At 38.6% G+C, this 15,380-nt stretch overlaps 1 protein-coding gene across 2 annotated transcripts in view; it reads left to right on the top strand.

Annotated features, from left to right (window-relative positions):
- The window catches only part of LOC310754244 (phosphatidylinositol-binding clathrin assembly protein-like), a 50,138-nt gene that overhangs the window by 14,239 nt on the left and 20,519 nt on the right, over positions 1 to 15,380 (top strand). For both annotated transcript variants that reach the window (XM_083595970.1, XM_083595969.1), the window contains exons 2-11: positions 2,680 to 2,822; positions 4,250 to 4,325; positions 7,136 to 7,238; positions 7,703 to 7,796; positions 7,919 to 8,030; positions 9,396 to 9,502; positions 9,985 to 10,026; positions 12,900 to 12,985; positions 13,973 to 14,096; positions 14,672 to 14,811. In XM_083595970.1, the coding sequence (XP_083452096.1) occupies positions 2,680 to 2,822; positions 4,250 to 4,325; positions 7,136 to 7,238; positions 7,703 to 7,796; positions 7,919 to 8,030; positions 9,396 to 9,502; positions 9,985 to 10,026; positions 12,900 to 12,985; positions 13,973 to 14,096; positions 14,672 to 14,811 (1,027 nt within the window). The remainder of the gene's footprint in view (positions 1 to 2,679; positions 2,823 to 4,249; positions 4,326 to 7,135; positions 7,239 to 7,702; positions 7,797 to 7,918; positions 8,031 to 9,395; positions 9,503 to 9,984; positions 10,027 to 12,899; positions 12,986 to 13,972; positions 14,097 to 14,671; positions 14,812 to 15,380) is intronic.

The raw sequence follows: 15,380 nt of genomic DNA, 5'->3' as shown, positions 1-15,380 counted from the left end.
AGATCATTTGAAGGCTAATATGTAACTAGGCAATGAATACCATGTATTTGGAAATAATAATAAAAACCTGGATAATTTGAATGAGCAGGTAGGAATTGGGGAAATCAGGCAGCTTCCTATTAATTTAAGGTGTGGCATTTTTAAAAGGTTTTTTTAAAAAAGAACTTTGTCCAGTTTGGGGCCGTGTGTGAGTGTGTGTGTAAATTTTACAGAGAACCAAGTATTGCATGCCCTCCTGTTTCTATAAAAAATGCATGTTCTTTAATTGTGATAGGCAAATTGCTATCTCTCATTGCTTTTAGTAAATAGCTTGTTTTGCTTATTTGTATTTCATGATTACAGTTTTACTTGTGCTGCTAGCTGCTCCGAGACTAAGTAGAAAACAGGCTAGATACACAGTAATAGTTATTTACCATTATTGCCACCCTGCTACAAGTTCCCTTCCTTGCTTCATTGGTTGATATTTGCAGGGTGGGGATCCCTGTAGTGCAGCACCAGTGTAGCCTGGCCCTGGAAATTGCCCTTAACTCATTTTCTATGGTTTTTCTCAGTTGGCCACCTGGTGCTTGCTGAGACTCTTTCCCCTACTTGTTCTCTGTTGGAGGACTTAAACTAGCCATCTCCTGTTTTGCTGTAAGGTACTCTACTGAAGGAAGTTTGGATTATTCCAGAGTAAATGATTAATTGCATCATAAATGGAGATGTGAAGGGCCCCCCACAAATGGGGGGCTCCAGTTTTTCCCAGGCCTTCACATTTCTAAGCATAAATGTTCCATTGTAAAGTGAAAATAATCTCAGTGAATATAGACAGTTTAGCTTTGCTTATTGCCAAAGCATTGGGGTAGTGCCATTTCACTGTACAATTCTTTCCAGCCTGTGCAAATGCTTCCCACATCTGACCCTCCCCTTGCCCGCTGTGTGTTGTAAGGTCTCCAGAGAAACTATAAAGCTTTTATCCTTGCTTTGAAATGTTGGAAGGGGCAAACCTCTTTTGCACTGGCTCTTTGCCAGATATATTGGTCTTAGATTCCTGCTTCTAATAGAAATGTAATAAATAATAATAATACAGTGGTACCTGGGTTTTCAAATGTAATCCGTTCCAGAAGACTGTTCGAGTTCTGAAATGTTCAAAAACCGAAAACTCAAAACGGAAGCCTCAGTATGGAAAACTCAATACGGAAGCCGCGTGGCATGTTCAATTTCCAAGGCTTGTCCGAAAACCAAACCATTTACTTCTGGGTTTATGGTGTTTGAAAACTGAAATGTTCATCAATGGAGACGTTCAAAAACCAAGGTACCACTGTAGTGTGGGGAGTTACTATTTTTGTTTGTTGCAATGTTGTGTATTTTTGTATTTTTATATTGTAAACTACCCTGTAGAATGGGAGCGGGTGGCGCTGTGGTCTAAATCACCGAGGCTCTTGGGCTCGCTGATCGGAAGGTCAGTGGTTCAAATCCACGCGATGGGGTGTGCGCCCATTCCTCTGTCCCAGCTTCTGCCAAGCTAGCAGTTCGAAAGCACACCAGTGCAAGTACATTGGTACTTCTGGTTACGATCTTAATTCGTTCCGGAGGTCCGTTCCTAACCTGAGGTACCACTTTAGTTAATGCGGCCTACCACTGCCGCTGTGCCACCAGCACACGATTTCTGTTCTCATCCTGGGGCAAAGTTCTGAACTCGAGGTACTACTTCCGGGTTAGCAGAGTCTGTAACCCGAAGTGTTTGTAACCTGAGATGTTTGTAACCCAAGGTACCACTGTAGATAAATAGGTACCGCTGTGGAGGGAAGGTAAACAGCGTTTCTGTGCACTCTGGCTTCTGTCACGGTGCTTTGTTGCACCAGAAACAGTTTAGTCACGCTGGGCACATGACCCAGAAAGCTGTCCGTGGACAAACAGCTGGTCCCTCGGCCTGAAGCAAAATGAGCACCGTACCCCATAGTTACCTTTGACTGGACTTAACCGTCCAGGGGTCATTTACCATTTTCCTAAAATACCCTGTGATCTTCTGATGAATGATAGTATAGAAATTTAATAATAATAATAATAATAATAATAATAATAATAATTGCCTATAGTCAATGCTCACATCTCTTATTCCTCCTCTTGGGAAGAGAGAACACTTATTTATTTCAAGATAATACACTTTATTTTTCTTTATTGAGTTGGTAGCACACTCTTTTCAGCACCTGCTTGCATGCTGTGGCTCTGTGAGACTATTTTTAACCAAAGGTTGGGTGTCAGAAAGGCACAGAGCTTAATTTAGAGACTGGTTTTGGAAAGCTTGAAGTATTGTCTTTACCAGTGCAAGGAATTAATGAAAAAGAGAAAAGAAAGCAACTTGATACTGAAAGATATGCAAACGGAAAGCAGCATTTGGGATTTGTTTAAGGCTGTTTCTCTCCCCCCCCCCCGTACCCCTGGAGTGCATTGTTATTGTTACAGAAGAAATGGCTGAAACCTGGAGAAGGTGAGGTTAGGGAATGAGGAAAGAATGGACTGGCAACCAGATTGCTTGCAGGCCAGATTCCTAATGAGAGGCTTCATAAGCGTATTTCCCATTTACGTATAACACCTGCAAAATACTTAAGGCACTAAATAAAAACATTTGCCCTGCTGTTTTTGTCACATTTCCCCATATTTGTTTTAAGTAAATTATCTTGTTTTCTTATATTTTAGATCTTATTCAGTGCACAAATGAGATGAATGTGAATATTCCACAGCTGGCAGACACACTTTTTGAGAGGACAGCAAACAGTAGCTGGGTAGTAGTGTTCAAAGCTCTAATTACAACACACCACCTCATGATGTATGGAAATGAGGTAAGACAGTAGTCAATTTGCCATAGAACATTGTGTTTAATGGTAGGAAAACGTTCAGATGTGAAGTGCTGGTGATCTCTGAAATGATGGTGAGAGAGAACAATTAAAAAATACCAATCTGAATTGTCTATCCTGTTGCCTCACCTATTAGTAAGCAAGTAATGAAAGCCTGAGCTTAGCAATACCCCCCCTGCCGCCACCTTTAAAATACTCAAATTACTAAATTAGTGATTGTATTAAATGAATGAATTGTCAGCATTGCACTGCTGGTATAGCTTTTCATTTCTGTAGGAAAAATTTATACATATACTCAAAGGTGCAGGAACTCTGTTCTGTATCTAGCAGTTGTGGAAACTATGTGTCAGGTTGCATTTGGCTAGATTTGAAATATTCCTACAGAAGTCTGAATCGGAAATGAATTTAATACACATCTCATTATAACACATATATACCTACGCACATTGGGGTGAATTTGAACAATAAGCTTTTCTACAACCATCTCACTCTTCACAGAATTGTATAGGAACTGTTTTTGGAGAATTTTTTCATTCATTACTTAGCCCTTGAAATTCTATTCATGGTGGAATCAGGAGCAGGCCTTGGTCTCATTTGCTCCAATCAACTCCCCTAAATTTCTTCTCGCAATAAAATAAGAAGTGCTTGAGTAGATCCCACTTCAATTTGAAAAACTGAATTTCCTTGAAATTACAGGGTATAACTTGCTTTCTAGTGGATTCAGTCTCATGGGATTGGGGAGATGCAGCAATCAAATAAGCACAGACCTCCCAAGTATGGTTGATAACTCCTGTCAGTGGTAAGAGGGAGCAGGGTGCATTCTCTATCTCACGGCTAGAACAATCCCAAGGGACAATGAGTGAATGAGTGAATAGTTCCTTAGTTATGTCATCTTGCTGTAAATGTGATGAACGTTGAAGGTGTTGGCAATGGGGGAGGAGGAGAATGTATTTGTCTGTAGTTTATACTAGCTTCATTTCCTTATTCCATGTAGGTGGAGAGTTTGCATGTGTGTCGCTAAAGAATAGCCTCAGAACTATGTTTGTATCTTTTCATAACCCTGCTGTGATGTGGGCCACACTTAAATAAATTTTATGCAAAGGTGTAATGTGTAACAAGTTCTGCTGCCGTTATCCTTTCTTCACATCAGAGTTTGCACAACATGGTGGCTGTCAATTGTGTTACACATTGGCCCTTGTTGCATAACTCAGTTCCAATTCTGGCTCTCCCGAGCAGTGATTGAAAAAATCAGGCTTGATAGTAGATCTAATTTGCTTGTCTTAGTATTAGATTCCCCTCCTGCTTTTAGATATGCCTTATACAACTGCGTAGAAACTAGTTTCTCTAACACAGTTATGTCTATGGGGAAAAAATAAATGAAGTAATCTGGAATCTAATTCTTTCTCAAACAGCGTTTTATCCAATACTTGGCATCTCGAAATACCCTGTTTAATCTCAACAACTATCTGGATAAAAGTGCCATGCAGGGTAAGAATTTTTTACTTTTCTGTTCTGAGGCAGATTGCAATTTGCACAGTAACTTCTATGGGCTAAAGGAATGTTAGAAATTCAGTCATCTTAAATAAACCCATGAATGTATCCAAATTGTATTGGAGAGGCATGCTCTTTTATTTATTGAAGTTTGCCTCCAGGTGTATTCTGCAGTTTCATTCATTGGCTCTAGTAGACCAGTAGTCCAGTCCAGGATTTGTAAGTATGGAAGTCCCACTGACTTTAGTAAACTTCACAACAAAGTAAGTATCTAGGAGTGTAGCCTTAGAATATTTGTGATATGTTTTGTATTGGGAAACAAATAAATCAAATTAATATGAGCATTTATGCTTGCTATAATTGCATAAAATTTCATCATGAACCTGACATTCACCTCAGAATTATATCTGCTTAGGAATAAGATGCATATTTCTGACTGGCTCTCTGTACATTGTCATGGTTACTAAGTAAGATAACTTATCTGTAGGCTGAGGCTATTATCCAAGTATATTTATTTATCTGTAAGTCTTGTTGGAGGAAAGTTGGACTTACTTCCAAGTAAACATGGATAGGATCAGTTTTGTAAGCATCCAGGATTTTCCAGAAAGCAAGGGTTGATACTTACTGGGTAAAATATTGGCCTTGTTTGCATGTACCTCTAAACCATGGTTTGTTGCATTAGCCAGGATTTTGTATTTCAGCCAACACAGCTTGATATCCCACATGACTCTATGGTGCTATAAAGTGTTACAGCCTCACTATATCATCAACCAACATCAGCAGCAGGACAGAGGAACTCTCCTCTGAGTTCTTTGATTGCTCTCAGTGCACCATGAAGTTTACCTCCCTTCCACAATGCATTCAGTGCTTGCCTGGATTGGATCTTTTCTTAACCCTGCAAGCCCTCTCCTTTATTATTATTTTATTAAGCTCCAGGAAATGTGCCTTATGAGAGAAGGGACATGTGAATACTTATCCCATGGCCCAATGAACTGCTCTAGGGAATTTATCCTCAAACACCTTTCACTCTTGTCTCCATGAATTTCCAAACCTTTATGGAAGGAAGGAGGCAGAAGGAGACATTCACCATTGATGCGTGTTAGCAGCCAATTCTAAGCTGTGTTTTTAACACGTGCTGAAGGAGAAGGCTGTGAAATTGAAATTACTTGAAAGCAAAATAGGCAGGCATGAAAGGGGGAACTTGTTGGGAAGGAATAGGACAGGGAGGAAACCTCCTGCCATGCAAAGTGTGTGGATAGAGGGGAAGATTCGGAAAGTGGCAGCTGAGAGTTGCTTAATCTTGGGAGCAGTTTCTTTTTACAGCCACCCTTGCCTTGCACCTCTGTTGCCAAGTAAGTGGCCAGAATTCAACACTAAAACAAACTGGGAGTTAGTCAGGATGCCAGGTTTTGAAACAACAAGAAACTACAGTTGGCACACATTGGCATTCAAACCCTAGCTTGTCAGAAACAAGCAAAACATCATTAGTTCTCAAGATGGGTTTGAATATTCAAACAGACCACAATTAGTTGAACACCTGTAGCTCTCCAGGTGTTGTTGGATTTCACATCCAATTACCCCTGACTATTGGCCATATTGCTTGGGGCTTTTAGGAGATGGAAACCAAGCACACATGGATGGTCATAGCTGAAATAGTCATGGTTTAGTGTTGCATGCGGATATCACTGTTGTTTCTCCATTAGTTAAAATGTAAATCTACAATCTTTTTGGCTGCTTAGTAGAGTTCTAAATATTCAAAACCTGAGTAATTACACACTGCAGAATTTGTGTTGTTTGTTGTTTGACTCCGAGGTTACTTATGGGGGATTCTGTAATCCTTATGATACATAGAATTGCCCACTCCTGGATCATGTAATCTCTGATGACTTGTTTGTCCCAGGGGCAAAACACCCACTGGGATATAGCAACCTGGTCTAGACAGTTGTTTGAGGCTTCATAAACCATGGCTTATGATCTCAACTTGGTTTTCAAACCAATGTGTGCTGGCCAGAATTCCCTAGTTTGAATGTAATGGGACTTGATGCAAGCCCAACAGATCCTTTGCATCTTGGCCCTGGCAGCCACTTCTGGCACCATACCCATGAATTTTGAAGCCTCTAAACTGAAGCAGAACAGTATGTGATTTATGTGTCTCTGGAAGAGAGAACCAAACAAAAATAATGGTTACCCCCAGATGCTAGATAACCTTCCCCCTGGTTCTCTTACATGAATTATGTTTCTTTTTGATAGATGTTCATTCTATTTTGAAGAGATAAGTGTAGACTTTAACATGTATATAATTTTGATTTCCTTTTAAACCAGTTTAAACCTTTACCTTTTACTAAACCAGTTTGTTGTTGTTTCAATTATAGTGTACCTCAGAAATAAAGAATCTAAATTTAAAAATCATTTTTATCAACCATGGTAAAATGGCTTTCTGATGGTGGAAATTGTTAAAATATTAGTTTATTGGTGAAATACAAAACTTTTATAAAATCTTGTGTGAACCACATAAACTTGTGTTAACCACACATAAACTTATTTTTCAATTAAGACTGTTAGAGAGTCTCACTGGTTCAGAAAGTGTTGGTTTTTATTAATTTCATGAGGCAACATTCAGAGAAACTATACCAACTTATCAGTGCTGGAAGCATGATCACTATACTACTAGTTTCAAATGTGTGTAATAATGGCAAATGTGTGAAGAAGGTCCCCAAGGAACTTTTGGAGCATAATTCACACTGAGTAAAAAGTGATAAGAGTACTAGAAGAATGAAAAGTCTAATTGAATAGCATTTTATTTCCAGGCTATGATATGTCTACCTTCATCAGACGATACAGCAGATACTTGAATGAAAAAGCACTTTCTTACAGACTTGTAGCAGTTGATTTCACCAAAATGAAAAGAGGGTAAGAATTCCATTTATTTTTTGCTCTTCTAGTGACTGGATGGGCATCAAAGTGTTTGAGAAAACAAAATTGTCAATACAGAGTTTGGAAATTTGTGCAAAAAAAATGTTCTGATGTGAAATTTGAAGTATGCAGTGATAGAAAAATGCAACTTTTGGAGCATTGAATCTGACAGTACATAAAATGTTCAGTGGCACTGTTGCAACAGCTTGCATAAACTTTTACGTATAAGTTTGAACCTTTTGGGAGATCAGAATATTCTTTAAAGTATTTTATATGGAATAATTTGATGCAGTACTTTGGAAAATACTATTCTATGTATGTTATTCAAAAGTTCCACTGATTTCAATGGGCAGCAGTAGAGTCCTCTTTGTTTGATATAATCTGTAGTGCTGACATCGGATACCATAATAGTGTGTTCAATGAGTGTATCTGTTTGGTTTATTTTCTATTTTATTTTGAAGGATTGATGGTGTGATGAGAACAATGAATACTGAAAAACTTCTGAAAACACTCCCAATTATTCAGAATCAACTAGATGCACTTCTCGATTTTGATGTAAGCACTGTAGCTGTTATTTATTACTACAATCCGTGATAAGCTTTATGGAGGGTGAAAAATGTGTTGTGATTTCACTTTCTGGTGATTTGACTTAAAAAATCTCTTTGCTTTTTACGCAGGCAAACCCAAATGAACTAACGAATGGTGTAATAAATGCTGCTTTCATGCTCCTCTTTAAAGATTCCATTAGACTTTTTGCAGCCTATAATGAGGGGATCATTAACTTGTTAGGTATGTGAAACAACACACAACAATTGTTTAAACATTTACCAGTGGAGACCTGTATAAATATGCAGATGTGGTTTTGTTTGTAATATCTTCCATGTTCATTTCTCCCTTCACTCCCTTGTGTTCTTTCCCATGTGTTTCTCTCTCCCTTCTCTCCCTCTTTCCTTCCCCCCTCATTGAACTTGCACATAATAATCCTAAATTTTGCTGATTCACACATCATAGTAAGCCAAGTCTCCTCGTTTGTTTCTCCTGGCTCCAGGCAAGGCAGAGTGAAGTGGGAGCAATTGAGCAATGTTGCTCATTTGCAACAATCCACGGTTAACTTCTTGCTTTGGCTTACCAAGACATGCAAGCCAGCCCATTCACTACTTTTATACTTACACCATGTTCAAATAGTTTCTCTTAAACATGTGCACATAGCTAACGGATGACCAACACCTTAATAGTCCTGCCTATTATCTCTTCTGTTGCACTCCTTCTCATAACAGTACACATAATTCTAGTGTGCCAGAAACTTATTTTATTTTTAAACTACTAGGCAGCTGAAGTATTCATAGACATAGCTTAACACGTCAGTGCTAAGCCAATGTCTAGGGAAGACTCATTTCACCCTGCAGAATTCAATAGCTGGTCTCTATTGTCTTTTCTTTTGTTGTGTTTATCTGATTTTAAAGGGTAGTGGTGGCTGGAGTAACTTGGCAAAAACACTTAAAGCTTTTGTGTGTGTGTGCTCTCATTTTATGCTCCAGTGATGGCCATGGTAATATGTAAAAGTTCTTGGGTGTGATGACAGCAAGAGTGCATGCTTATGCTCAGAAAGTGCTTTATATATATATTTTATTATTTTCAGTGTAGTTAAGGCTTTGATTGATGTTCTGATTGTTTGGAAGATATGGAAGCTTGTTTGTCAGTGTTTGAATATGATTGGCTTACTAATTAGGTTCCTACAGTATTCTAAACTCAAACAAATTTAATGTGTGTGCAGTAAACCAGAAGATTGTAGGCCTCTTCTGAGACGCACACTAGCAATAGCAATAGATTTTGATTAGTGTATTCATCCTCAGCTGCTGATATATTTTTTCAGCTGACCTTCAGTTCTTCTTCAGGCTTTGCAATCCCTGCTTCTGTCAGTGAAGTTCCTGTGAAGGGCACTTGTTGAATAAACTTAACTGTTATTGGTGGATTCATTTTATGGTCTTGGCTAAAACTGCTGTTAAATAAAGTTGAAATCAGTTAGTGACATCTTCAAATAGTAAAGTACCAAACCTAGCCTTTTTAAGTCTAACATACCACTTTATTAATAATAATATTATGTTACTGTTCTTTTATTTACAAACAATTTTTTCTTTGAATTTCATGCTTCAGAAAAGTATTTTGATATGAAGAAGAACCAGTGCAAAGAAGGTCTGGATATTTACAAAAAATTCTTAGCCAGAATGACCAAATTGTCAGAATTCCTCAAAGTGGCAGAGGTAAATAAATCCAGTAGCATTAGTAGTATTTCATTTAGCTCTCTGGACTGGTACAGTAATAAGTGCTTATGATCACAATTTCATGCAAGTTATGTATGTTGCTGAATGTAAACTATGTACATTTAAGGGTATATTTTGAAAGCTCTGTTTCTGTTCATTTTTATCAACTAAGAAATGCCTGTTGAACAAAGGTTGTGGTTTTTTAAAAACTATCTATTGAATATATTTTTCCTCCAAAGTTCTGACAAGCTATTTATTACTATTTCTGGTAACTGAAATACATAAAATCTTAAGAAATACCTTTCAGGATCTCCATATAAAATTTAGCTTAGAAGTTGCATTTAGAGTTGTACCAGTTCAGAAAGCTCTCCATGTCCTCCCTGTTCCCTTAGCTTTTATGTAGACATTCAGATCCACAGTTCTTTCTTTTCATTGCCACTGCATGTAGTAATGTACATTTTTTTCCTTTTTTGTGAACCCAGCAAGTTGGAATTGATCAGGGTGACATTCCAGATCTTACTCAGGTCAGTGTACATTTCATATTAATTTAACCCCCAAGTCCTGTGTCCTTTTGTGATTTTAATAGTTAGTGTTCCATTCTATACATTCTGAGAAATCATTTTCTTCCATATATACTATATATGGAAATACATGCCATTTTTCCTGTAACCTGTTTTGCTTCATATAGGTAATGTGCTCAGTAACAATTAATGCTTTTGTTTTTCCTGTGCTGTTTTGGAGAATATTATTACTAGAAATTTTTGGTGTTTATTTAAAAACAACAACACCACTCTTAAAAACACATGGGGTAGGATACCTAAACCTGGTGCTTTGTTTTAATCAGCAATTTCCACAAACTGAGCAAGCGGGGCAGTACAACTACTTCACTTGCTGAACAGCTTTCCCCTCCCCTTGCTCAGGAGGGGACCATAGCACAATGGAAGAGCACATGCTTGGCAAAATATCCTTTTTTTAAAAAATCAGTAAAATCTCTCTGCCTGGGAACCTGGAGAGCCTGTGCTCATCAGAGTAGACAATATTGGGCAACATAGTCAAATAGTCTGACTTTGTATAAAGCAGCTTCCAATGTTCCTGTGTGTTTCAGAGATTTTTTTTAAAAATGTAATTGAAAGCCAGGGAGGGAGTTGGCTGCTCAAATAAAAAGTAGAAAATGGAGTACTCTAAAGTTGTCCTTTGGGTGCTGACATAGGTATAAACTCCTGGTTATGGAAACTATATAGTTTCTTCTATGAGGTTTGCTGGTGCTCATACACCAGGCATATTATTCAGAAGTTGCAGCCACAGCTACAAAGACTTGATGAGGCCTATAGCTCAGTGGCAGAGCAAACTTTATCTGAAAATGGCCCAAGATTCAATCTCCAGGATCTCTAGTTGTAGGATACAGTTAGCAAAGTTAGGCAAGAATTTAACTTAAAGAGGTTAGAGAGCCAAACACTGGGCTAAACCAAACAACAGTCTGATTCAATGTAAAATAGCCCCACGTGTTCACATAATGGGGGGTGTACAGAATTAATTCCTGTAGGACAGCTCTACAGAGTGAAAAATTCTTGCTAGCCAGCTCAGAATCTGATACAGTAGTTCACATGCTGCCGATGTTACAACATTGCATCAAATGGTTCCGTAGATCCCTCTTAATCTTCGTGGATCTTTCCATTTGCTGGCACCATGCCATGCTCTTCTGTTTCTTTTCTTGTCCCAAATAGGCATTTTGTACCTACTTGCGCATGTCATCCCTCTGTCCCCTTATTTTTATTGTTGCCTCTACAGTTGCTTAACTCCTGTCTGTTTCTGTCATACCAGTCGAATGAGACAGCCCCCATAATGTGTCAATTGCTTTGTCAGCCCTTCTGGCTTCTTGACTGTTCTAATGACTTGGGTGCCTAGTAAAGTCAAGGTACTCCTTTTGACTGCATGCCCCTGAAGTGGGTCCCTTCTTTAAAATGTTGTGTGTGTGTCCCCACATTTTTGGGGGTCACACCATTAATACCCCACTGAATGGCTTCAGACTTCTGTACATGTTGAATCTTAATCTGACAAACTGGGATCAAAACTAGGACTATTGTGTTTGTGTGGAGCCCTGCTGAATAATGCAGGCTATAGAAGCGTGGGGAGGTTTTTGTTTTTTGTTTTTAATGCAAACATGGGCAAAGAAAAACAATAGGTGATATCCAATGTTAAGAGCAGACACCGTGAAATCAATGCAGATCACCCCAGTCTTTGGGTAAGCTTCAGTGATTTATTTCAGTGGGAATGAAGTGCAACCACCTTAGTGTGCATCCAGCCTTAGTATGCATCCAGGAGATGTTGAATTGATTTACCTACTCTCTTTCAAGCAGTTAACATGCCACCCCCTGTGAATCAAAGCTACAGTGGTGCACAATACAGGAATCTTCATTAATACATTGTCTAATGCCTTTGGAACAACTTTTGCAAGTTAGCTCTTTAGAACTATTACCGTGGCATAATAGTTGTTTTCTTTTACTTTGGGAGGCTTAGTATGAGCCCTTGCAGAACAGCCAATTTTTTCTGTAAATACTATATGTGCCATGTTTTGGAGAAATGCAATCCACTCCATTTACCTGTGTGTGAGCATCTAGTAAAACAAAATGACACTCAGGTAGCTTATGGAGCTGAGCCATTTTAATATGAATTCAGCATTCTTCAGTTGTGCACATCATGTGCTCTTGTTTCTGATCATTTTGTCTACTGTAGAAGTTAATGAGCTGTTTGCTGATGAATCTTTTTTACAAGTAAATGTAAGGAACGTTTCACTCCAGTGTAGACTCCAGCATACCAACATAATAAACTGAAAAATTCACTGTGGAATTGTCAGGGCTAACCGATTTCACTTCAAGAACTGGTATTGCTGAGGTGCTCCTACGGTTCTCTGGGATAGTTCCTGAAAACAACTCATCTGGAAGATGGTGACAGAAATGTTATAACAAGCCTCCTGCCTAAATGTAAACAAAACAAAACAAAACCAGGAGAGGGTTCCTTGCTCACAGAGAGAGCAATGTTTTGCCTGCAGAAGGACCCAGATTTAGTCCCTGGAAGCTCAAAATAAAAAGGACCGTGTAGGAGATAATGGAAAAGATTTCTGCCTTTGGTCCTGGCAAGCTGTTGCCCGTCAGAATCAGCAATGCTGGGTCCTATTGGCAAATTGTCTGACCTGATGTAAGGCAGCCACTGTTCATTTCACTCAGTTATGAGATTATGGTGGAAAGTAGATGTGGAGGCTTTGAGGCCATTGTCTTTCCTCTCTATGAATGTACCTTACATAAAAGTAATTTCTTTTGTATTTGGAGTGGGAAAATGTAAAGAAGAAGTAGTAGTAGTTTGCAATCCTGCATACATTTGATAAGAATTTTCACTTTAGGCTCCCAGCAGTCTGCTTGAAGCTTTGGAGCAGCATCTGGCTTCACTGGAAGGGAAGAAGACAAAGGAAGTTTCAGCTGCTAGCAGGTAATAAATAGGCAGGTAGACTGCAACCAGAGTATTGATTATTGGCATATTGGAGTGTTGAAGTATAGGATGTTCCCATCTCTTTTATAGTCTTATTTTTTATGACTTCAATGTAATGTAGCAGAATTGTTTCTTCTCAAATAGTAAGGGCAAAAGTGGGTGATAACACCAAAGCAATAATGCAAAGCAGGCTGTTACAGTTGCACAGAAGATTTATTGAATTGTATAATTAGCCCAAAGCATCTGCTGCTATCATCTGCCTTTAAGAGTGGGTGGGTGGAATTATGGGCTGAAATTGGAAAAATAATTCTTTTTCCCCCACACTCCCTGAAAAAAACACAAAAAGAGGTGAATTCCTCAGTTCTCCACCTAAACAACTTAGTACTGTCTACATGCATATGGCCATCTTGGTAGCTGCCTCATACGTGTGGAATTACCCTCCCTTTGAGATCTGTCTTATCTCTTGTAAGCACTCTAAAAATCTTTATTTGGATTTACTTTGGATTTGCAGACAAACCAGATCATTTTTCATTGCGAAGTATACTCTAAACCAGTGGTTCCCAAACAACCATGGACCACTTGAGAATGCTGATGGTCTCAGTGGATTATCTAATAATTTTTCTGCCTGTTGTAACAACTGTAATATGTTGTGCTTATTTTATTGTAATTTGTTGTATTTTGTAATCCAGTTTAAGTGCATAAAAAGCATGGTAAACATGGATACTTTGAGATATGTTTCCCACTCATTTACTTGGATTTAAGTCCCTCTCAGTTAAGTGAGCTTTCTTCCCAGGTAAGTGTACATAGGATCCCAGATGCTATGCCCTTCTATCATTCTTTGCCAGGTTAATTTGGAGAAGACTAACATTGTAGTGTTCTGAATTCTGTCCTGTTTCCCCCTTACTCGTGAACTATCTAGGTGATGCTTGAAGCTTCCTTCGAGTTCAAAGATCTTAAATATGTGGTCCTTTTCCTTTAAAATTTCAGAGCAAGCACCCTATCCAGTGCAGTTTCTACACTTGCCAACACAGGAATGTCCTTCACTAAAATGGACGAAAGAGAGAAACAGCAGGCATTGGAGGAGGAGCAAGCTAGACTTCAAGCACTGAAGGTACTGCTTCTGGTTTTGTTGGACATGCAGAGTCAGAAAATGTGTAAGCTAGTTTGGCTGCTGCACTTCATATACCCTTGTAAAAAGTAACTTGGCTCTGTGTCTTGTTAAAGTGAGAGGGTGTGTGTGTGTGTGTGTGTGTGTGTGTGTGTGTGTGTAAGTGAGAAAGAGTGCTTTGAGTGTTTGGGAACTGACCATATGCTGCAGCCTTAGTTTTCATTTTGATCACATCAAATCTCTGATCTATTTTAAAAATCTTGGATTCACAGATCAAGCCAAAGCTGAGCATTTCCACATCTCACTGAGCTTGGTGTGGAAAGAGCCAACCAAATTCTTCATGAAATCAATGTGATTTGAAAGTGGTTAGCTTTGGCTGGATCATGGCCTTAACTCATGAACAGGACAGTCTCACTGATTTTCATGACAGTGGAATATGGCTGGATTACATCATGACACTCTGTAGAATGGAGATGTGGGTTAACTTCGCAAGATTGTTAAGTTTCATTGTTGGTGTACTTGCTTTCTGAAAAACTCACATAATGTAAAATTTGAATTATCTTGCACAACTCTTTTAGGAACAGCGATTGAGAGAGATTTCTGTGGTGTCAAATTCAACTTCTACATCTGCCTCTCCAAGCACTTTATCAGGGAAGAGTGTAAACACCAATGCTGCAGCTGTTGACCTATTTGCAACACCTGCTCCAACCACCAATAGGTGAGGAATATTTCAATATCGGGTACAAATAATCTAGAGTCAGAACTTCTTCATATTATGGTATTGGAAAGCATTCCCAAGTGGAAACTCAGAATGCTTTGTGGGAATTGAAGAGAACAGGCACTTCATTTGCATAAAGGTTTTAGACTCTCATTCATTGTTTTACTGAAGAGAAACTTGACTAAGTTCCTTTGTTAAAAAAGCAATTGTAACCTTTCTCCTTCCCTTTTACAATAATCTTTGTAATCAATTAATTGAAAAATTAGGATTGAATACTGAACGTCAAGACATATACAGTCATTTTTACATAAAGTATATAACATAGAAGTGATACCAGCAAGAAAAAAATGTAAAAGAAGTTGCTCAAATCTGACTTTGCAATGAGAAATGAATGTATGAGATCAGGCACCAAAGGTTGTACATAGTGCTGTCCAAACTTCCAGCCTTAAATTAATATGGCATTCCTCCATGCATTAATAATGACCTCACCCAGTCAACAACTGGATTGTAGACTTTTTCCAGTTTAGCAGTTATATCCTGCTTATCCTGCAGTTGAAAATCAACAGCCA

This window comes from Podarcis filfolensis (assembly GCF_964270895.1).
Source record: "Podarcis filfolensis genome assembly, chromosome: Z".
NCBI lineage: Eukaryota > Metazoa > Chordata > Lepidosauria > Squamata > Lacertidae > Podarcis > Podarcis filfolensis.
The sequence above is the reverse complement of the archived record's forward strand: the minus strand, read 5'-3'. Positions and strand labels throughout refer to the sequence as shown.